Source organism: Eschrichtius robustus, chromosome 14, assembly GCF_028021215.1.
Source record: "Eschrichtius robustus isolate mEscRob2 chromosome 14, mEscRob2.pri, whole genome shotgun sequence".
Lineage (NCBI taxonomy): Eukaryota > Metazoa > Chordata > Mammalia > Artiodactyla > Eschrichtiidae > Eschrichtius > Eschrichtius robustus.
The window spans coordinates 43,041,025-43,064,304 of NC_090837.1; the positions used below are offsets into that span (position 1 = coordinate 43,041,025).

The 23,280-nt window shown below is 37.6% G+C and overlaps 1 protein-coding gene across 1 annotated transcript in view; it reads left to right on the forward strand.

The window, feature by feature from the left end:
• The window catches only part of TAF4B (TATA-box binding protein associated factor 4b), a 113,221-nt gene that overhangs the window by 61,406 nt on the left and 28,535 nt on the right, over nucleotides 1–23,280 (forward strand). The window contains exons 12-13 of the mRNA XM_068563585.1: nucleotides 906–1,031; nucleotides 6,544–6,600. Of these exons, the coding sequence (XP_068419686.1) occupies nucleotides 906–1,031; nucleotides 6,544–6,600 (183 nt within the window). The remainder of the gene's footprint in view (nucleotides 1–905; nucleotides 1,032–6,543; nucleotides 6,601–23,280) is intronic.

A 23,280-nucleotide genomic window follows, 5' to 3' on the forward strand; every position in this document is an offset into this window, starting at 1 on the left:
AAATGTTTAAAAACATTCAGTTTTCCTATTTTATAGTCTCCCTCCTACAGCTTGGACGTCTGAATTACTGAAATGAGTAGATGGCAGGAAGTCACCCCACCCCCAACAAGCATACATGTATTAAAGGAGGAGAGATAGGTGGTCATATCAGATAAAATTATGAAATATTTAGACTGTAAAGCACTGTTTTACACTGTAGAATATCAGAATAAATGAAACAGTATAAATTTTATCATTTTATGGAACATTGAAGATGAATAATTATACTTCTCTGTTATGACTCTCATTTATACATTGTATACTTAATTTCTTTGACTATAGTTTCTGCCCAAGTCCATAGCTTAAGGAAATCCTTACAACAGGGTTTAGGATTTTAATGTTTGCCATTTTGTCTCATGTTGTATTTTGATAGAAGTTGCCTTCACTTGGCATGATTAGACCAATTCAACAATAGAAACAAGGGTGATAACTTTCATCTTAGGTATATTTTTCAGTGAGATGATTGTTTCTTATTTTTGTCTTTCACAGGCCTACGATTTAATTAATCATTAAGGTCTGCTGATCTGGACGATAGTTTAAATAAAAAGATTTAGATTATAGGTAAACGGTGCACTCTCTTGCTTTCTACTTCCAGTTATTAGGATCTGCTTGGCTTAATTCCTTTTTCCTCCCCTTGGATGAAGCTTACTAGGAAAGCTCTTTGAAATTTCAATGCTTAATCACCTCTCAAGTTTTAAGGATGATTAAAGTCCTTATTTTGTTGTTGTTTGCTTAACAGAAATAAACATATTACCTCCTGTAAATTTAGTTCCCTATGTTTGTGTTACTGTCGTTAGCTGATTTATAACAAGACCTAATGTAGAATGTGTTGCCTAGGATCATCATAAGACCTTTTTTTTCCCCAGGCAAGTGAAAATTACATCCTGTCTAATGACACCAGATCACAGCTCAAATTTCTTGAAAAGCTAGATCAACTGGAGAAGCAGAGAAAGGATGTAGAAGAAAGAGAAATGTTACTTAAAGCAGCCAAGGTAAGGTCCTGTGTGATTTATGAGTGAACATGGCCTGGCAAGGAGGTCAGAATTGGCTTTATCATTTGTTGACTATCTTGGTTTTGTTAGGCCTTTAGATTTCTCTGAAGGATTTCTTAAAATGAAATTATTAATAAATTCTCTCACAGCCACAGGATGGTGTGGTACAGTGGCTTTCAGTTAATTTAGTTTAATGAGACATAATCTTTTGTCTCCTCATTCTCAATTCCTGTGTGCCTAGCATCATACCATTCCCCCCTCCCCAAGTAAAAATGTTTTAAAATTTTTCAAGGTCTTTTTAGGGATATGATTTAATATGTGCCAAGTTGAAGTTGAGAGAGGAAAATTTGGAAAGTGGACATGAATGTTATAGGTAAAAATTAGGAGTAATTAGGATTATATGAAACAAAATAGAAGATGAGCAGGAATGGGTTAGAGAGATACTAAAAGAGAGAACAGGTAAGGCTATTATTGATTTTCTTTCTTCCTCCTTTAAGCATTTTCCTGGACCATTAGTGCCAGATGGAGTGAGAGCTAGTTCCATCATAGTTTGCATTTTGTTGCTGCACATTTCTTTGTAGGCCTTGGGGAGCAGTCTTAAGGGTTGGATACTAGTGTTATTTTTTGTTTTAAACGCTTTAGTTTTGATTTCCAATGTTATTGGAATCCTCCCCTTTTAGAATATTTGTTCCTAGTCACATACTAATCACTTTTTAAAAAATTGATTTATTTTGAAATGATTTCATACTTACAGAAAAGTTGCCAGAACTATACATCTCCTTTTCAGTTGGGGTTCCCCATTTTTAACATTTTACCGCATTTCCTCCATCTGCATCATTTCTGTACACAGGTGCACACTCCTGTTATCATTATTCTCTTTCTTTTGTTCTTTTTTTCTTTGAATTCAGAGGTTTCTCGTACATTCACAAAGTTGTGGAACTGTTGTCTCTAATTAATCTTTCTCTGAGCCTTTTGAAAGCAAGCTTCAGACATGATGTCTCATCACTCCTAAACATTCTAGCATGTATTTGCGAAAGCAAGGCCATTCTTCTATATAACCTTCCAAGTCAGGACGTGAATAACATGACACTACCATCTAATCCACAGACCCCATTCAGATTTAACCAGCTGTCTCAACCCTCTTTTTCCTTCATGGTCCATTTTCCCATTCAGGAATATGTGTCTATTCAGTTGTCATCAGATTCCTTCAGTCAGATTTTCTCACTCTTTTTCTTTCATGTCTTTGACAGGTTTCAAGAGTACAAGAGTACAAGCCTTACCTTCTGTAGGGTGACTCTCAACCTGGGTTCATCTTATGTTTCCTTACAACTTGACTTGGGTCATGCATTCTTGGTGGGAACGCATAGAAATGATGCTTCATTCTTCTCAGCTGATTCTATCAAAAGGCAACCTTGATCAGTTCTCTCCATTTTAAAGTTGCCCTTTCCCCCTTTGTAATCAATTAGTTTTTTGTAGGACGGTATTATAGCATTATACTAATATCCCGTACCTCATCAAACTCCACAGAGCAACTTTAGCATCCATAGATGATACCTGTGAATCAGATACCTCTGTGATGGCTGCCAAATGGTGATTCTTTATTCTCGTCATCTCTTCTACGTTTATTAGTACTCTACTTTGTGGAAGAGCTTTCCTCTCTCTCATTCATTCATTCATACATTCATACATTCATGCATTCATTTATATCAACATGCACTTGTGGATTTCTGTTTGATGCAACAGGTTGTAACCCGTTACTTTCATTATTTATTTTGTTGCTCAAATTGCTCCTGAGTGGGAGACCCTTCCAGCTGGCACTTCTGTCCTTTAATCATGTTTCCATCATTCACTGAGCACGTCCTTACTTTCAGGCACAAGATGCTCCAGGCCCAGCTTTTACTCATCCTTTCCCAGCCCTGGAATCAGTCAGTTCTCCAAGGAACCGTATACTTTTTAGTTGAGGATGATATCCAGAAATCAAGATTAGAGCCTACAGTGTGCTCATTGCTAAGAGGGTATCATTACATAGATACCCTGTAGACCCTGTCAAATGGACAGATCTAGGAAACATGTATGGTATGGGATATGTACACATACCTATATAAACACACAAACGTAGATCTATAACTATTTTCCTGTGTGTGTACGTTATAAAACTATAAATTTATATGAATATCTCCGACTCTTGATATCTTAGGGTTCTTCCTAGCCTTAACCTTTCCATGTTTATAAGTACTTACTCTGAAGTCAGAAACTTGGCTCTCATTATCCTCGATATATTTACTTATGTTCTCAATTTACTTATTTGATCAATGTAACCAATCTCCCAAGCAGCCATGCTGACTGACTCTTCTGTCTGCTACCACTGTTACCCCTGCCCTCATTTCATCGCCCATGTAATTGGCCGCCATGCCCACTGGCCCATGCCTTGGTGGGTCTTCCCCAGCCCTTCCTCACCCTGCATTCTTGACCTCTGGTCTATGCCTTCATGTGCCAAGGTGCACCACAACTTTGTCACTGTGCAGCTTCTCACTGTCCCACAGTCTCAGCCCCCATTCTGACCCCTCTTGCACTGGGAAAGGCTGCTGGGACAGGAGGATGCTCTTTCTCGAGCCCTTGAGTATTATAAGCAAGCACACAGCCAATGTAACGAGGTGGTTTATTGGTATTTTATTCCCAATTACTATGCTGTAAACAAGGTTATAAACCTTTAAATACTTGTTTAGTTATTATCGGGTGTAGTATATTATACTTGCTCTCACTTTCTCGTAGTTTTACCTTCTACTCTTACAGATTTTCTAACTCAGTAAATGACATCATTATTCACCCAGATGTTCAAGCCAAAAAAACCTAGGAGTCATCTTTAACTCCTCTTCCTCTTTTCTCTCCCTACGTCCAGTTCGCTTTCCTATTCAGTTCCCAAAATGTATCCACCACCTTCTCTTCATCACTGTTGTCATCACTCTGGTCTGAGTCATCTTTCCCTTGGACCTTTATAATGTCTTCTAACTAATGTCCTTTTCCTTCTACAATCCATTTTTCATACTGTTGTCAGGATAATGTTTTCATAACAAATCATGTGTGTCTCTGTTGCTTAAAATCCTTCAGTGACTTCCTCTTGCCTTAAAATAAAATCCAAACTTACTACCAAATTTTAAAAGGCACCCACCTCTCTCTCTGAACTTGCCTCATGTCCTTCCCTTCTTCACTCATTCTGCTCCAGTCACAGTGACCTTTCTTTGTGCTCCAAGTTTGTATCCTAGACTACTAATGAAGCATCTAAAACTGAACACTGAGTTCCCTTTCCCCAAATCTGCTCTGGTCTTTACCTTCTCGGGAAGTTGGAATTTTCTATCCTTCCAGTTACTTAGGCCATAATCCTAGGCATCATTTTTGATTCCTCTCTTTACTTCACACCCTATATCCAATCCATCGATAAATCTGGTTGACTCTACCCCCAACATGTATTTCGATCTAGTTATTTATCATCATATTCTGTGGTGCTGGTTCAAGTTGCCCTCATCTTTTTCTCAGTCTTGCATTTACAGCGGTTGTTTTAGAGCAGCTTCCTAACGGCTCTGTGTGCCTGTGTCTCCAGTCTTGCACCTGCACAGTGCATCCTCTGTACGGCAGCCAGAGTGACCTTCCGAAAGTGTCCTGCCAGTGCCCTCTCACACCTGTGCTCCAAACCCTCCACTGGCTTTTTCTTACAACTAGAATCAAACCCCAACTCCTTATCATGACCTACAAGGCGGCACATTGTCTCCAGCCTTATCTCTCAACTTTTCTTTATGCTCCAGCCACACCAGCCTTCTTTCTTTCCTCAAGTATGCCAACCATATTCCCATTTTTTGGCTTCTGCAGTGACTGTACCTTCTGCTTAAGAGTGTTCTTCCCCCAGATCGTTATGTGGCTGCCTCCTTCTTGTCATTCAGATCTCTGCTCAGTTGTCACTCCTCAGAGGTGCCTTCCATCCCGTTCTAGCTATAGAAGTACGCCCCCCTTTCTATCACATAATCCTATTTGATTTTCTTTATAGTACTTATCACTGTCAGTCATTGTTTTTTATTTTTCCCCATCATAAATGTTTTACATTTCACAATTGTGTTTAATTTCTATAAAATTGTTTTATTTTTCTCTTAAAATGTAAGTTACTCGAAGGCAGAGACTTTGTCTTGTTACCTCATTTCTGTATCTCCAAGGCCTAGAACCATGGCACACAGAGTAGAATATATACTATGGATAGTCAATAAATATTGGTTGACTGACAAAGACTTGATACCCAAATGTGCCCATTTTATACTGTGGGAAAAATTATGTACACACACATATACATACACACATATTTTTATGTGAATACACATATACTCATGCTCATTCTCTCCTAACATAAGTAGAATAACAAGGGAGTTTTCTTAGTTTGGGCTAGAGTGAAGTTGTTTTATTAGATTGGAGACAAAATTAAGAAAAAATGTATTAGCTTTGGGTAGAATCTTATGTAGGTATTTAATTAAGGTGTTTAAAATTAGAAGGCACTCAAATCTAAACAGTTTCTTCCTTGTGTTTTCCTTTAACAGAAGTACTGATAAATCAGTAAAAACATTATCAGTTAAACTAAGTAAATAGGAAAATACTTTTTGCTTCGTTTTGTTAGCTATCTTTAGTTAGCTGCTATTGAATGTTATGGAATATTCAGATTTATAAGGAGTTAGGTAACTTTATTAGAATAAGAAGAAGAATACACCTATCCGCAGCATATTTTTCAGTGGACAAATGTCTGTAATGTCAGAAATATAGTTCTTTCCTTACCTTTGGTTCCATCATGGCATTACATGTAGAAGGTAGCTCTTTTCTTATAGCAGTCCTGTAAGATTATTCATTTTTTGAATGTTAAACTGAATCAGTATGGAAAGTGACATTCAATAAACATTTATTGAACATTTTCTTGGGCACAGCATTCTGTTAAGTGCTATAGAGGACCCAAAGATGATAAGATACTCTAATGAAAACATCGGGATGTATTTCTTAGTTTTTAAAAATTACACTTTTGAAGAGAGAGAAATTTGGTTCAAAGTTCGTCACGTTCTTGTTTTTAATAGTCCTTGAAATACCATGTTTTTTACCAAAATGGCTTCACCTAAGGATTAGCCCATGTTGATTGTTTTCATTCATTTGAGCCAACAGTTATCCTTTTCTTTTCCTTCATCTCCACCATCCATTTTTCAGTTTTTAGTATTCCAGCAAGAACAACGTCATGCCTCAACTGGACCTGACTGACATTGTTAGCATCATTTTCTCTATAAGCTTCCTCCGGGCTAGACTGCAGCAGCCAGCCCAGATGATGAGAGGGAGGGGGAGGTGGGAGGGAGAGCACCAGACTGGATTGAGGCATTTTCCCCTGGAGCTAAGGTTTTCAATCACAAGAGAAAATTGTCATTTATTAAATATTTAACGGCAACTATGGTGTTTAGATGCTAGTAATTTCTATTAAAATTTTCTTTTCCTTTGATAGAGTCGTTCCAATAAAGAAGATCCAGAACAGCTGAGATTAAAGCAGAAAGCCAAAGAGGTAGGACTTTCAAGTTACCATGCTTGTCTTTGTGTTTGAGGGAAGGTTGGCAGCTCTCTCCTGGCAATTAGGTCAGGGTTTATTTTGCTGTTGCATACCATTTGCCGAAGCCTTGGGGAAGGACAGGAACTGCTGAAGGCAAGGGCAGTACTTCAAATGAGGTCAATGAGTTATGTGCTCTCCTTTTAAAATTTATTTTCAAGGCTTAGGCCTGTCTAGAAATGGCTCTTTGTAAACTACAGCAGCACACTTGGAGGAATATAATGTGGGATTAAAAAAAAAGAAAGAAAGAAAAGAAACTTCTGAGATTTAGCATCTGGGACCGTACAATAGGCTACATTTTTCCAGGGTAATTGTTCGTTTTGTAAATCTGATACTGCTTATAATTCTTTGGCTGGGAGGTGGTACTGGGATTTAGTTTTAAATGGAAAACGCCTCTGGCTTTTAATTTTCTGGGCCCAGCAGTTTTCTGTTCTGGAATGGAGCCCTTGTTTCACACAGTTCATGTTTAGCTGCGGGGGTTTTAGTTTATAGCTTAGACTGGTTAAGCTTTTACTCCCAGAGGCCTCTGCATAGCAACTGTAGAAATCAACAAATAAGTTCATTTATGTCTGCAGCCTCCTCTCAGTAGCTGACTTTTTACATTTCCCAATATCCATTTCCTGACTTTTCTAGCCCCAGAGAAAAAAGCTCCACTAATTGGAGCTTATTTTAATTGAGCCTTAATATTGGATCTCACTGGAGTTGCCCCCAGAGCTGCTGAGAACAGAAGGAAATGAAAGTACCTAAGGTTGAAGACGTGGTGTATGTATGGGTGTGTGTGTGAAATTTTTCACTTGACCTACAGATTCTTTTCCCTGCTGAATAAATCATCAAGCCTGTTCACATTTCTGATTAAGGATCTGACAGCAGACGATAATAAAGACAATTGAGGTGTGAGACGTGTGATATGGAGCTGAAGAAATTGGTTTCTATAGTTACTTGACTGATTTCATGCAATTTTTAAGGATCTTTGTGCTAAATAAGAGTGATTTCCTGAGCAACCTTTTTCCTTAACTGTGCCTCTTGAACTATGAAATTTGTTGTTGCTTAACATTGCTGCACTCGGCTCCTAGGTGCCAGCAGCAGCAGGTTATTTATGAATGTTTTAAAGGCCCTTATTGTTTGGATTAATGTAGGAGCTGAGGCAAAGCAAATGGAAATCTAGTAAGATTCTTACAATCAGTGTGGTGTGTTTTCACTAAAATAGAAAAGAAAGAAAACATGAACTCTGTCTGGATGGAGGGGTTTCTGGATTGAGGTGAAGAGAATTGGGAAAGGAGAATATTAAAAAGGATTTGAAACCGAATCATTTTATTTCAACAACAAAAAATTTCTGTTACTCATTTCTTTCCAGAAAATTTATCTAAAAATATTATCTAAAAAAGTTAACATGAGAACTGGACCTATAATCTTACAGCAAGCCTGGCTTGATGATAGATTGATTGCTTTGAATCATGAGTGTCCCTCTTTGTTTTCATTTAAGACTGATAGATGCTTATCTTACTTCTAATCCCACCCACTTTTTGGAAAATAAATACCAGAAAACTTACCGCTTTATCCTTAAATGTCTTATCCTGTCTGTTCTTCTTTCATATACCTTCACAAACATCTGGATCATAGATTAATTTTTCCTTCAGGTTTGTATGGAATGCTTTTGTTTGTTTGTTTGTCTTTTAATTGTGTTTATTATTCCCTGAAGGATGAATAGGTGGACAGGATTTTTTGAAGAAAATTGTAAGAGCAAATGTGAAAAGAAGAAACAAAACCTCTCAATGAGAGCAGGTGTGCTGTAGCAAACCTGTTTTTTTTTTGCCCACTGTTTTTGCACCTCCATTTATTTATTTTTCCTAGCAAGATTAAAAAGACTGTATATTTTCCTTCCAAAATATTTCAAAAGTTTTCTGGTTGCTTCCTATTCTAAATCATCTTTGATTTAAAAAAGAATCAAATACATTGGCCCAGTTCCAAGAACAGAGCCACTCTGTATTAGTTGCAAATGTTGGATGAAAGTAAAATATTGTCATTTTTGTCATCCCCTTGCCCCCTAGAGTTCTTAACAACTTTAATATTCTAAGGGGCTCTAATTTAGAATCAAACACACCATATTTTGTTCAGTTGCAAAATCATTGACCCTATCTTTATATAGAGTTGAATTGTTGTCTTATATGGTAATTCGTAAGGTTATCATTTGGCATATACTAATTGTTATCACACTGCTATAAACTATAAAGCTTTGGTTTGTGATTTTTTTGGTATTTGGCTGTTTAGGAAGTTTTCTTTGTCCAATTGTGAAAATTAGTACAGATTCCTTACAGTTGCTCAATATAAAACTGCTTTGCTTTCCTTTTTCCGGTAACTACCTACCTACCAAGCTGGGCATAGGAAACAGATTAATGACAGTATCTTACAAATATAGAACTCCAAAGAACTGTTTAGAGAAGTTGTAGGCTTTATTGATCCTGAGGAATGTTTCAGCAGTGATGCTCGTCATACAAATATTAAATCACAACTTGAATCCCCTTCATACATAGTCTTATAATCCATGGTTGCTTTCAACTGTTAAGGACTAGAGTTTTGATCTTGGTCATTTCTCCCATGGGTTTTCTTCTCTCTAATACAGTTTTAGAGTCTATGCATTTCTTCTTTGCATTCTGGTGTAAAGACAAACTGTTAAATTGGGCAGGTTTTTATAAAGATGTCTAATATCTTTTCATCCTTCCTATTGACTTCTTCCAATTTTGTCATTCTCATTTGGCACTTAAAAAAGTAGGCTGCCTTTGGGTTTGCCTCCAGCCTAGTCTGAATCCATTGAAGCAGCTCCTGCTACATACTATTCTTATTGATCTGACAGGTTATCCATCTATTTGAAAACCTTGTTGTCTGGCTAAAATGTCTGTGGATATCAAACATTTTAGTTCCAACTTTGGGGCCATCTTTTTCCTGTTTTCTATCTTTGCCTTTAAAAAAAGTCGTAAGTGTTCTCGTTCTCTGTATTGTAAGTTTATATTTTAAATATGGACACTTTTAAATTGTGATGGCTTTTTTCCCCTAGATACTTTTACTGAAATGTAAGTACTGACATTCTTCCATTTCACCATCAATGTGTGAAAGGTTTTAAATAGATTACTAATTGCCAATTCTGACTTCAAACAAGCAGGCACGTTTTTGTTTAATGCATTTGCAGACTTGTCTGAAATGTGTGCTGTGTGTCCTAGATTACCATCTAGCCTTCAATGTTTTCCTTTCTTACCACATCATCCAGAGTTCTGCAGAGCAAACCATCTGACCTTAGAATTCAAACATCCTGATTCCTTAAACATTCGTTATATATATTGTGACCCTTATTTCCTTTGAATATCTTCTTTCTCCTTTGGGAAATGTGAGTTTAGTACATCTGTGCAGAGTGAGACAAAGAATTCATTTACTTTCTTTTTAACAATTCCTAGCATCCCCACTTTCATTTGTTATCAGACATTAGAAGAAAGAAAAAGGAATGCATGACATGTACCTGCTGGCACATTAGTTTCACAGTGCATCCTGTAGAAACTGGGCAAAAATAAGTATTAAATAATTTAAATGCATAACAGATTAGAAAAGTTGTACCCTGAAGGACTTTGGATTTTTGTTTATAGAAAATATAGGATATAAAAACTATAAGTAATACAATTCTCCATGAAGCATTATTGTACAATAAATAAAATACTGACTCATAAGGCTCATTACTGATTAGAAGATATATTATTTAGGTACAAGAAGGGCAAGGGATTTTTTTTAATGAAATTTTAAAAGATATGGAGTCAGTGAAATATGATAGTTAAGGCTAACTATTAAATTTATAGCAACTTGTATTTAAACTTTATGCTAGTTCTGCATGAGCCAAAACTCATGGAACACTGAACAGGGAAAAATGAATTTGTCATTAAAAGTGCGATCAAATTAATATAGTATGGAGAAGCTATTCTTAAAATGACAAGTTATAAAGAGCTTGTATACATAGCAGAGAAACAGAAATGCAATGTTTTCAAAGCTTTGATAGTTTAAGACAGTAGTTCTCAAACTTTGGTATGCATAAGAATTATCTGGAGGGCTTGTTAAAACACAGATTGCTGGGTACCACCCCAGGAGTCTATGACACAGTAGGCCTGGGTGAAGCCTGAGAATTTGCATTTCCAACAAATTTTCGGTGATTTTTCTATTGCTGTCACTGTTCTGGAGATCACACTTAGAATCTAGGAGGGGAAAGAAGGGGGCCTTTAAAATCTATCACTTTTGTTTTCCCATTGACTAAATGGTCATAGAAAGTTAAATAAAATACTGTGATTTGGGAATCTGAGAATTGGCATCTTCACCTGACATAGTTCAGTTACCATCCAATTACCATTCGCTAGGTTCTCTCTTTGGAAGCAGGAAAGCTACGCTAGGTTTTTTAATGGAAATTTTCTCAAGAGACCTTCATTGGTTGTATCTCTTGATTGGTGAACCTTACATAGAAAATATAACATTTTATTTAGAGCTTCTTCAGAAGGTTGTACTCATTCTTTAATTTTGATGTATAGGATCTGTGTGTCTTGAGATATGTATTATCCTTTTGATAGAAAAGGTGTGTATTATAGAGGAAATAGCATTGAAGTAGAAGTCAGGAGTCCTGGATGCTAGATTCAGCCTGCCATTATCTAGATTTCACTTTGGGAAAGTTACTTGACCTCTTTGAACTTACCCATTTCCTTGTATTTAAAATGAATGTAACAATACATGTTCTGCTTGTATTACAGAGCTGTCATAATTTAGGGAAAGGAGAGGTATTAGAGGGAAAACCAGTAGCTTAAAACCATTAGCTAAGATACATTTAAGAAAGATGCCATCAAACTCTTAAATATAATAATCTTGAGATTGCCCATGGGTATGTCAGTTTCCAAAAACCAATATGTCAGTTTTTAGTTTTTTTGGGTTTTTTTTTCCTTCCAGAGGAATGAAAAGAAGTTTGGGAATAAAAAAAAGGATATAAGAGTAAGAACTGGAAAAAAAATTATATAATCTAATATGAATACAGCACATTATATTTCTTTTTAACAATACATAAATCAAGTATTATGTTTTTGCATGTAAGGGGAAAAGTGTTCAATTGAGATTATGTGGAATATACTATTCTCCTGAAAGGTAGAGATGGATTAGAAGGGCTGACCAGCAGGTATACATTTCAAATTCCAAGTATCTCAGGTGGCAACAAAGATTTACTGTATAACACAGGGAACAATGTTCAATATCTTGTAATAACCTATGATGGAACATAATCTGAAAAAAAAAAAAAAAAAAAAAAATATATATATATATATATATATATATATGAACCACTTTGCTGTACACCTGAAACTAACACAATATTTTATTTATTTATTTCTTAAACATCTTTATTGGAGTATAATTGCTTTACAATGGTGTGTTAGTTTCTGCTGTATAACAAAGTGAATCAGCTATATGTATACATATATCCCCGTATCTCCTCCCTCTTGTGTCTCCCTCCCACCCTCCCTATCCCCCCCCTCTAGGTGGTCACAAAGCACCGAGCTGATCTCCCTGTGCTATGCGGCTACTTCCCACTAGCTATCTGTTTTACATTTGGTAGCGTTTATATGTCCATTCCACTCTCTCACTTCGTCCCAGCTTACCCTTCCCCCTCCCTGTGTCCTCAAGTCCATTTTCTATGTCTCTGTCTTTATTCCTGTCCTTCCCCTAGGTTCGTCAGAACCTTTTTTTTTTTTTAGATTCCATATATATGTGTTAGCATGCGGTATTTGTTTTTCTCTTTCTGACTTACTTCACTCTGTATGACAGTCTCTAGGTCCATTCACCTCACTACAAATAACTCAGTTTCATTCCTTTTTACGGCTGAGTAATATTCCATTGTATATATGTGCCACATCTTCTTTGTCCATTCATCTGTCGATGGACACTTAGGTTGCTTCCATGTCCTGGCTATTATAAATAGAGCTGCAATGAACATTGTAACACAGTATTTTAAATCAACTATACTTCAATTAAAAAAAATTATCAATGGAGGAAAAAAACTTCAAGCCAAGTATCTCAGGTTTTCTGGACAGTGTCCTGATATTATTAGCCTTAATGGTTGGGAGAAAAATTAATCAGACCCTGTGACTGTTTGATTTGGTAGAATGCCTGCTTAATAATTGTCTTTAAGGGGTTAAAAAGGATTCTGTGTTTGAATTGTGGTATCCTTGAATTTATGTGAGGTGGGGAGATGATTTTTTTTGGAACTTGTTCTAAAATTTTTTTCCTTTGGTTTAAGATTATGTTAACCGTAATTATGAAATCTAAGCAGGACATTCTTTTTTTTTTTTAATTAATTTATTTATTTTTGGCTCTGTTGGGTCTTCGTTGCTGCGTGCAGGCTTTCTCTAGTTGCAGCGAGCGGGGGCTACTCTTTGTTGTGGTGCACATGCTTCTCATTGTGGTGGCTTCTCTTGTTGTGGAGCACGGGCTCTAGGCACACGGGCTTCAGTAGTTGTGGCACGAGGACTCAGTAGTTGTGGCTCGTGGGCTCTAGAGCACAGGCTCATTAACTTACCTCTCAGTTCCTTCCTTTGCTTTATACCTTATCACTTTCTGAAAGTATGTAGCAAAATCGGACTGAAGGTGACACTACTTCATATTTTTGGATCATTTGTTATGAAGGACAGCTCTGCTGTCATCTTCTGTACTCTCTGTGCCTGCATTTTCCCCCAATATCTTGCCTTCCTTGAGCATGAAACAGAAACTCATTTTTGGATTTCCCATTATGTCAGTGTCATAATTATCTAGATAATTTAGCCCTTTCTGTTAAATATGTCCCTATATTTGTTGAGGGAGTTGGCTGTAGGACACTAGCTTATTCATTCTTCATGTAACTCCTCTGATTCTGCCTAATACGCTTTTGCTTTCTGTTTTCATTAATTTTCATTTTTTCTATATCTTTTGTTTTTTTAAAAAATTATGTCCTTAGCATCAAGAAGTACCTCTACCGAGTTTTACCTCTGAGAGCTTGTGTGATTTTTTAAGGTAATCTGTTAATGTGGTTTGGCTCTTGATTAAAGTCAGTACTATCATAGTTATACTTTTAAGGAACAGAGACAAGTACTAAACACCAGAGATAAAATAATTTTCAACCACGATTGCTCTGTTGCTCTCTAGGGCACTGACTTGAATTTTAGGGGACCTCTACTTGATATCAGAGAGAGTATGATTAGGGAGATGAAGACTTCTGCCTTTTTCTTTAGCCTTTAAGGAAGGAATGAGGGTGGCCTTAAAAGAAAACCTGCCAAGCCTGTTAGGTCTTTTTGGACCAAGTTGAGAGAGTTTGCTGGTATAGGTGAGCAAGCAGGCTTAAGTTTTATGAAGTAAAAGCTAGTAGGAATATAATATAACAGAAGCCTGCTGTCAGATTCTGATTAAACTAGCTTTTAATGGTTTCAGTTAAGATGGAGTAAAAACATTCCGTACTGTTTCTGCCACTGAACACAGCTATAAAACCTGGACAGAACGCATGGAGCAGCTATTCGAAGGCTTTGAAAAGTAAATAGTAGGCAAATTGGGGAAGAAGATAAGAATTCAAACTGACTTCTGAACCAGCAGTGAGGTTGCCATCTCACTTTTTACTCCACTCCCCACCCCCATTTTTTCTTGCTGCTTGACCTTAGGCATGGACGCAGTCATAGAACTATGTGGCAAAGAGGAGTAACTAAAGCCCCAGCTTTCTGGCCAGAGGGCCAAAAAGAGGAGCCCCAGGAAACCAGAAATTACTGGGAAGATGGTTGAAAGGGAGGAGCTCAGGAAAGCAACCCCATATTACTATGTTTAATTCTTATTACCACTCTTGAGCTACAGATTTATTATATGTGACTCTGATCTAATCAGCATACCAATGAACACTACAGACCAATGTGCTTCATGAACATAGTTGTAAACACCTTCACCAAAATATTAGCAAATCAAATCCAGTGATATATAAAAATAATAATATATCTTGACCAAGTAGAGTTTACCCCAGGGATGCAAAGCTGGTTCAATATTCAAAAATTAGTCAGTAAAATCTAACATATTAATAGTCTAAGAAAGAAAAACCATGTGACTATATCAATTGATGTAGAAATACATTTGGCAAATTTCAACATCCATTAATAATAAAACTCTCAGCAATCTTGGAATAGAAGGGACTTTCTCAGTCTGATAAAGGACAGCTGTTAAAACCCTACCACTAAAAATCATTCTTAATGGTGAAAAGTCTGAATGCTTTCTTCCAAAGATTAGGAAAAAGGCAAGGATGTCTGCTTTCTTCACTACTATTCAACATTATATTGTTGGTACAATAAGGCAAGAAAAAGAAAAGGCATATAGCTTGTAGAGAAAAATTAGTTCTTTCATTCTCTTAACTGTGTCCTTTACAGAGCAAAAGTTTAATTTTTATGAAGTCAAATTTGTCAATTTAAAAAAAATGGACCTGCCTTTGGCTGTCATGTCTAAGAATTCTTTTCTGGGTCCCAAGTCACAAAGATTTTTCCTTAAGCTTTTTGCTAGAAGTTTATAGTTGACATTTTGAGTTAATTTTTTATAAGGTTTGAGGTTCAAGATTCATTTTTTTGCATGTGAATGTTCAATTGCCCCATTTGTTGAAATAACTGTGCTTTCTCAATTGAATTGTTTTCCACCCTGGTCAAAAATAAATTGGCCATATTTATGTGGATCTATTTCTCGATTCTCTATTCTGTTTCATTAAGCTATGTGTCGATTCCTTTGTCAATAACACATAATTTTGATTACTGTAGCCTTATATAAGTAATTCTTAAAATTACATGGTGTAATTCTTTCCATTTTGTTCCCTTTTTCTCCCCAAAATTGATTTAGCTTTTCTAGTTTCTTCGGTTTCCATACAAGTTTTACAATCAACTTATCCATATCCATAAAAAATTTTTATTGGAATCGTGTTAAATCTGTAGATCAATTTGGAGAGATTTGAAATCTTTACTATGTTGAATCTTACAATCCATGAATGCAGCATGTCTCTCCATTTATCTGTATTTTCCTTTATTTCTTTCATCTGCGTCTTGTGGTTTACAGCATACAAATACCTGTACGTGTTAGATTGATACCTAAGTATTTCATTTTGGGGAAAGCTATTATAAGTGGGATTTTTAAAAATTTAAGTTTCAGACTTTACCTTAATGATATTTAGAAATACGATTATTCTGTGTATTGACCTTGAGTCTTGTTGCCTTACTAAACTCATTCATTAGTCCTGGGAGGTTTTTTGGTTTTGTTTTTTTGTATCTACCTTGAGGTTTTCTGTGTAGATAAGCATGTCACTTGCAATCCCGTTTTCCACCAGCAAACCTCTAATTCAATGGCTGTTTTTACTGAACTGAGCTTGCATGTCGTTTTCACCCACTGTGTATGCCTAGTCCACGTTAATGCCCAGAACATCCTCCTGTTCCAGTTAAAAGTGCATGGTTTTTCAGAGACCTTCAAGATGGCAGAAGAGTAAGACGTGGAGATCACCTTCCTCCCCACAAATACATCAGAAATACACCTACATGTGGAACAACTCCTACAGAACACCTACTGAATGCTGGCAGAAGACCTCAGACCTCCCAAACAGCAAGAAACTCCCCATGTACCTGCGTAGGGCAAAAGAAAAAAGAAACAACAGAGACAAAAGAATAGGGACGGGACCTGCACCTCTGGGAGGGAGCTGTGAAGGAGGACAAGCTTCCACACACTAGCAAGCACCTTCACTGGTAGAGACGGAGGGTGGACGGCGGGGGGAAGCTTCGGAGCTGTGGAGGAGAGCACAGCAACAGGGGTGCGGAGGGCAAAGCGGATAGATTCCCTCACAGAGGATCGGTGCCGACCAGCACTCACCAGCCCGAGAGGCTTGTCCGCTCACCCGCTGGGGCGGGCGGGGGCTGGGAGCTGAGGCTCTGGCTTCGGAGGTCGGATCCCAGGGAGAGGACTGGGGTTGGCTGCGTGAAGGAAGCCTGAAGGGGGCTAGTGAGCCAGAGCTAGCTAGGAGGGAGTCCGGGAAAAAGTCTGGAGCTGCTGAAAAGGCAAGAGACTTTTTCTTGCCTCTTTGTTTCCTGGTGCACAAGGAGAGGAGATTCAGAGCACCGCCTAAACAAGCTCCAGAGACGGGTGCAAACCACAGCTATCAGCGCAGACACCAGAGATGGGCATGAAAGGCTAAGGCTGCTGCTGCAGCCACCAGGAAGCCTGTGTGCAAGCACAGGTCACTATCCACACCTCCCCTCCCGGGAGCCTGTGCAGCCCGCCACTGCCAGGGTCCCGTGATCCAGAGACAACTTCTCCGGGAGAACACACGGCGTGCCTCAGGCTGTTGCAACGTCCAGGCTCGCCCCGCATTCCGTACCCGTCTCTCCCCCCGGCCTGAGTGAGCCAGAGCCCCCTAATCAGCCACTCCTTTAACCCCGTCCTGTCTGAACGGAAACAGACGCCTTCAGGCAACCTGCACGCAGAGGCGGGGCCAAATCCAAAGCTGAACCCCAGGAGCTGTGCGAACAAAGAAGAGAAAGGGAAATCTCTCCCAGCAGCCTCAGGAGCAGCGGATTAAATCTCCACAATCAACTTGATGTACCCTGCATCTGTGGGATACCTGAATAGACAACGAATCATCCCAAAATTGAGGCGGTGGACTTTGGGAGCAACTAAATATATATATTTTTCCTTTTTCTCTTTTTGTGAGTGTGTATGTGTATGCTTCTTTGTATGATTTTGTCTGTATAGCTTTGCTTTTACCATTTGTCCTAGGGTTCTGCCTGTACATTTTTTCCTTTCTTTCCTTTTTTTAAATTACTTTTTAATAATGTTTCATTTTAACAACTTTATTTTATTTTATTTTTTCTTTCTTTCTTCCTTTTTTTCTCCCTTTTCTTCTGAGCCGTGTGGCTGACAGGGTCTTCATGCTCCAGCCGGGTGTCAGGCCTGTGCCTCTGAGGTGGGAGAGCCAAGTTCAGGACATTGGTCCACCAGAGACCTCCCAGCTCCACATAATATCAAATGGCGAAAGCTCTCCAAGAGATCTCCATCTCAATGCTAAGACCCAGCTCCACTCAATGACCAGAAAGCTACAGTGCTGGACACCCTATGCCAAACAACTAGCAAGACGGGAACTCAACCCCACCCATTAGCAGAGAGGCTGCCTAAAATCATAATAAGGCATCAGTCCCCTCCACCAGGGAGCCTACACAACCCACTGAACCAACCTTACCACTGAGGGCAGACACCAAAAACAACAGGAACTACGAACCCGCAGCCTGCGAAAAGGAGACCCCAACACAGTAAGTTAAGCAAAATGAGAAGACAGAGAAACACACAACAGATGAAGGACCAAGGTAAAAACCCACCAGACCAAACGAAGAGGAAATAGGTAGTCTACCTGAAAAAGAATTCAGAGTAATGATAGTAAAGATGATCCAAAATCTTGGAAATAGAATGGAGAAAATACAAGAAACGTTTAATAAGGACCTAAAAGAACTAAAGAGCAAACAAACAATGATGAACAACAAAATAAATGAAATTAAAAATTCTCTAGAAGGAATCAATAGCAGAATAACTGAGGCAGAAGAACGGATAAGTGACCTGGAAGATAAAATAGTGGAAAAAAATTACTGCAGAGCAGAATAAAGAAAAAAGAATGAAAAGAATTGAGGACAGTCTCAGAAACCTCTGGGACAACATTAAACGCACCAACATTCAAATTATTCAGGTCCCAGAAGAAGAAGAGAAAAAGAAAGGGACTAAGAAAATATTTGAAGAGATTATAGTTCAAAACTTCGCTAATATGGGAAAGGAAATAGTCAATCAAGTCCAGAAAGCACAGAGAGTCCCATACAGGATAAATCCAAGGAGAAACATGCCAAGACACATATTAATGAAACTATCAAAAATTAAATACAAAGAAAAAATATTAAAAGCAGCAAGGGAAAAACAACAAACAATATACAAGGGAATTCCTGTAAGGTTAACAGCTGATCTTTCAGCAGAAACTCTGCAAGCCAGAAGGGAGTGGCAGGATATATTTAAAGTGATGAAGGAGAAAAACCTACAACCAAGGTTACTCTACCCAGCAAGGATCTCATTCAGATTTGATGGAGAAATTAAAACCTTTACAGACAAGCAAAAGCTAAGAGAATTCAGCACCATCAAGCCAGCTTGACAACAAATGCTAAAGGAACGTCTCTAGGCAGGAAACACAAGAGAAGGAAAAGACCTACAATAACAAACGCAAAACAAGTAAGAAAATTGTAATAGGAACATACATATCGATAATTACCTTAAATGTAAATGGATTAAATGCTCCAACCAAAAGACATAGACTGGCTGAATGGATACAAAAACAAGACCCGTATGTATATATGCTGTCTACAAGAGACCCACTTCAGACCTAGGGACACATACAGACTGAAAGTGGGGGGATGAAAAAAAGACACTCCATGCAAATGGAAATCAAAAGAAAGCTGGAGTAGCAATTCTCATATCAGACAAAATGGACTTTAAAATAAAGACTATTACAAGAGACAAAGAAGGACACTACATAATTATCAAGGGATCCATCCAAGAAGAAGATATAACAGTTGTAGATATTTATGCACCCAACAAAGGAGCACCTCAGTACATAAGACAAATGCTAACAGCCATGAAAGGGGAAATCGACAGTAACACAGTCATAGTAGGGGACCTTAACACCCCACTTTCACCAATGAACAGATCATCTAAAATGAAAATAAATAAGGAAACACAAGATTTAAATGATACATTAAACAAGATGGACTTAATTGATATTTATAGGACATTCCATCCAAAAGCAACAGAATACACTTTCTTCTCAAGTGCTCATGGAACATTCTCCAGGATAGATCATATCTCGTGTTACAAATCAAGCCTTGGTAAATTTAAGAAAATTGAAAGCATATCAAATATCTTTTCCGACCACAACGCTATGAGACTAGATATCAATTACTAAAACACATGGAGGCTAAACAATACACTAGTTAATAACTAAGAGATCACTGAAGAAATCAAAGAGGAAATCAAAAAATACCTAGAAACAAATGACAATGAAAACACGATGACCCAAAACCTATAGGATACAGCAAAAGTAGTTCTAAGAGGGAAGTTTATAACAATACAATCCTACCTCAAGAAACAAGAAACATCTCAAATAAACAACCTAACCTTACATCTAAAGCAATTAGAGAAAATAAAACAAAAAGCCCCAAAGTTAGCAGAAGGAAAGAAATCGTAAACATCAGAGCAGAAATAAATGAAAAAGAAATGAAGGAAACAATAGCAAAGATCAGTAAAACTAAAAGCTGATTCTTTGAGAAGATAAACAAAATTGATAAACCGCTAGCCAGACTCATCAAGAAAAACGGAGAAGAACCAAATCAATAGAATTAGAAATGAAAAAGGAGAAGTAACAACTTACACTGCAGAAGTACAAAGCATCCTGAGAGGCTACTACAAGCAACTCTATGCCAATAAAATGGACAACCTGGAAGAAATGGACAAATTCTTAGAAAACCACAACCTTCCAAGACTGAACCAGGAAGAAATAGAAAATGTAAACAGCCCAATCACAAGCACTGAAATTGAGACTGTGATTAAAAATCTTCCAACAAACAAAAGCCCAGGACCAAATGGCTTCACAGGTGAAGTCTATAAAACATTTAGAGAAGAGTTAACACCTATCCTTCTCAAACTCTTCCAAAATATAGCAGAGGGAGGAACACTCTCAAACTCATTCTAGGAGGCCACCATCACCCTGATACCAAAACCAGGCAAAGATGTCACAAAGAAAACTTCAGGCCAATATCACTGATGAACATAGATGCCAAAGAATCCTCAACAAAATACTAGCAAACAGCATCCAACAGCACATTAAAAGGATCATACACCATGATCAAGTGTGTTTTATCCCAGGGATGCAAGGATTCTTCAATATACGCAAATCAATCAATGTGATACACCATATTAACAAACTGAAGGATAAAAACCATATGATCATCTCAATAGATGCAGAAAAAGCTTTTGACAAAATTCACCACCTATTTATGATAAAAACCCTCCAGAAAGTAGGCATAGAGGGAACTTACCTCAACATAATAAAGGCTATATATGACAGACCCACAGCCAACATCGTTCTCAATGGTGAAAAACTGAAACCGTTTCCACTAAGATCAGGAACAAGACAAGGTTGCCCACACTCACCACTATTATTCAACATAGTTTTGGAAGCTTTAGCCACAGCCCTCAGAGAAGGAAAAGAAATAAAAGGAATCCAAATCAGAAAAGAAAAATTAAAGCTGTCACTGTCTGCAGATAACATGATACTATACATAAAGAATCCTAAAGATGCTACCGGAAAACTACTAGACCTAAGCAATGAATTTGGTAGAGTAGCAGGATACAAAATTAATGCACAGAAATCTCTTGCATTCCTATACACTAATGAAGAAAAATCTGAAAGAGAAATTAAGGAAACACTCCCATTTACCACTGCAACAAAAAGAATAAAATACCTAGGAATAAACCTACCTAAGGAGACAAAAGACCCGTACTCAGGAAACTGTAAGACACGGATGAAAGAAATTAAATATGATGCAAATAGATGGAGAGATATACCATGTTCTTGGATTGGAAGAATCAATATTGTGAAAATGACTATACTACCCAAAGCAATCTACAGATTCAGCGCAATCCCTATCAAACTACCAATGGCATTTTTCACAGAACTAGAACAAAAAATTTCACAGTTTGTATGGAAACACAAAAGATCCCAAATAGCCAAAGCAATCTTGAGAAAGAAAAATGTAGCTGGGGGAACCGGGCTCCCTGACTTAAGACTATAATACAAAGCTACAGTAATCAAGACAGTATGGTACTGGCACAAAAACAGAAATATAGATCAATGGAACAGGATAGAAAGCCCAAAGATAAACCCATGCACATATGGCCACCTTTTTTTTTTGTTTGAATTTTTGAATTTTATTTTATTTATCTTTTTATACAGCAGGTTCTTATTAGTTATACCTATTATGCATAGTAGTGTATATATGTCAATCCCAATCTCCCAATTCATCACACCACAACCCCCACCCCCCGCCTCTTTCTCCACTTGGTGTCCATATGTTTTTTCTCTACTTCTCTGTCTCAATTTTTGCTCTAGAAACCGGTTCATCTGTACCATTTTCTAGGTTCCACATATATGCGTTAATATACGATATTTGTTTTTCTTTTTCTGACTTACTTCACTCTGTATGGCACTCTATAGATGCATCCACGTCTCTACAAATGACCCAATTTCGTTCCTTTTTATGGCTGAGTAATATTCCATTGTATATATGTATCACATCTTCTTTATCCATTCATCTGTCGATGGGCATTTAGGTTGCTTCCATGACCTGGCTATTGTAAATAGTGCTGCAATGAACATTGGGGTGCATGTGTCTTTTTGAATTGTGGTTTTCTCTGGGTATATGCCCAGTAGTGGGATTGCTGGGTCATACGGTAATTCTATTTTTAGTTCTTTAAGGAACCTCCATACTGTTCTCCATAGTGGCTGTATCAATTTACATCCCCACCAACAGTGCAAGAGGGTTCCCTTTTCTCCACACCCTCTCCAGCATTTATTGTTTCTAGATTTTCTGATGATGCCCATTCTAACTGGTGTGAGGTGATACCTCATTGTAGTTTTGATTTGCATTTCTCTAATAATTAGTGATGTTGAGCAGCTTTTCATGTGATTCTTGGCCATCTGTATGTCTTCTTTGGAGAAATATCTATTTAGGTCTTCTGCCCATTTTTGGATTGGGTGGTTTTTTTTTTAATATTGAGCTGCATGAGCTGTTTATATATTTTTGAGATTCTTTGTCCGTTTATTCATTTGCAAATATTTTCTCCCATTCTGAGGGTTGTCTTTTCGTCTTGTTTGTAGTTTCCTTTGCTTTGCAAAAGCTTTTAAGTTTCATTAGGTCCTATTTGTTTACTTTTGTTTTTATTTCCATTACCCTAGGAGGTGGATCAAAAAAGGTCTTGCAGTGATTTACGTCAAAGAGTGTTCTTCCTCTGTTTTCCTCTAAGAGTTTATAGTGTCTGGTCTTACATTTAGGTCTCTCATCCATTTTGAGTTTATTTTTGTGTATGGTGTTAGGGAGTGTTCTAATTTCATTCTTTTACATGTAGCTGTCCAGTTTTCCCAGCACCAATTATTGAAGAGACTGTCTTTTCTCCATTGTATATCCTTGCCTCTTTTGTCATAGATTAGCTGACCATAGGTGCATGGGTTTATCTGTGGCCTTTCTATCCTGTTCCACTGGTCTATTTTGTGCCAGTGCCAAATTGTCTTGATTACTGTAGCTTTGTAGTAGAGTCTGAAGTCAGGGAGTCTGATTCTTCCAGCTCTGTTTTTTTTCCCTCAAGACTGCTTTGGCTATTCGGGGTCTTTTGTGTCTCCATACAAATTTTAAGATTTTTTTTTTCTAGTTCTGTAAAAAATGCCACTGGTAATTTGATAGGGATTGCATTGAATCTATAGATTGCTTTGGGTAGTATAGTCATTTTCACAATTTTGAT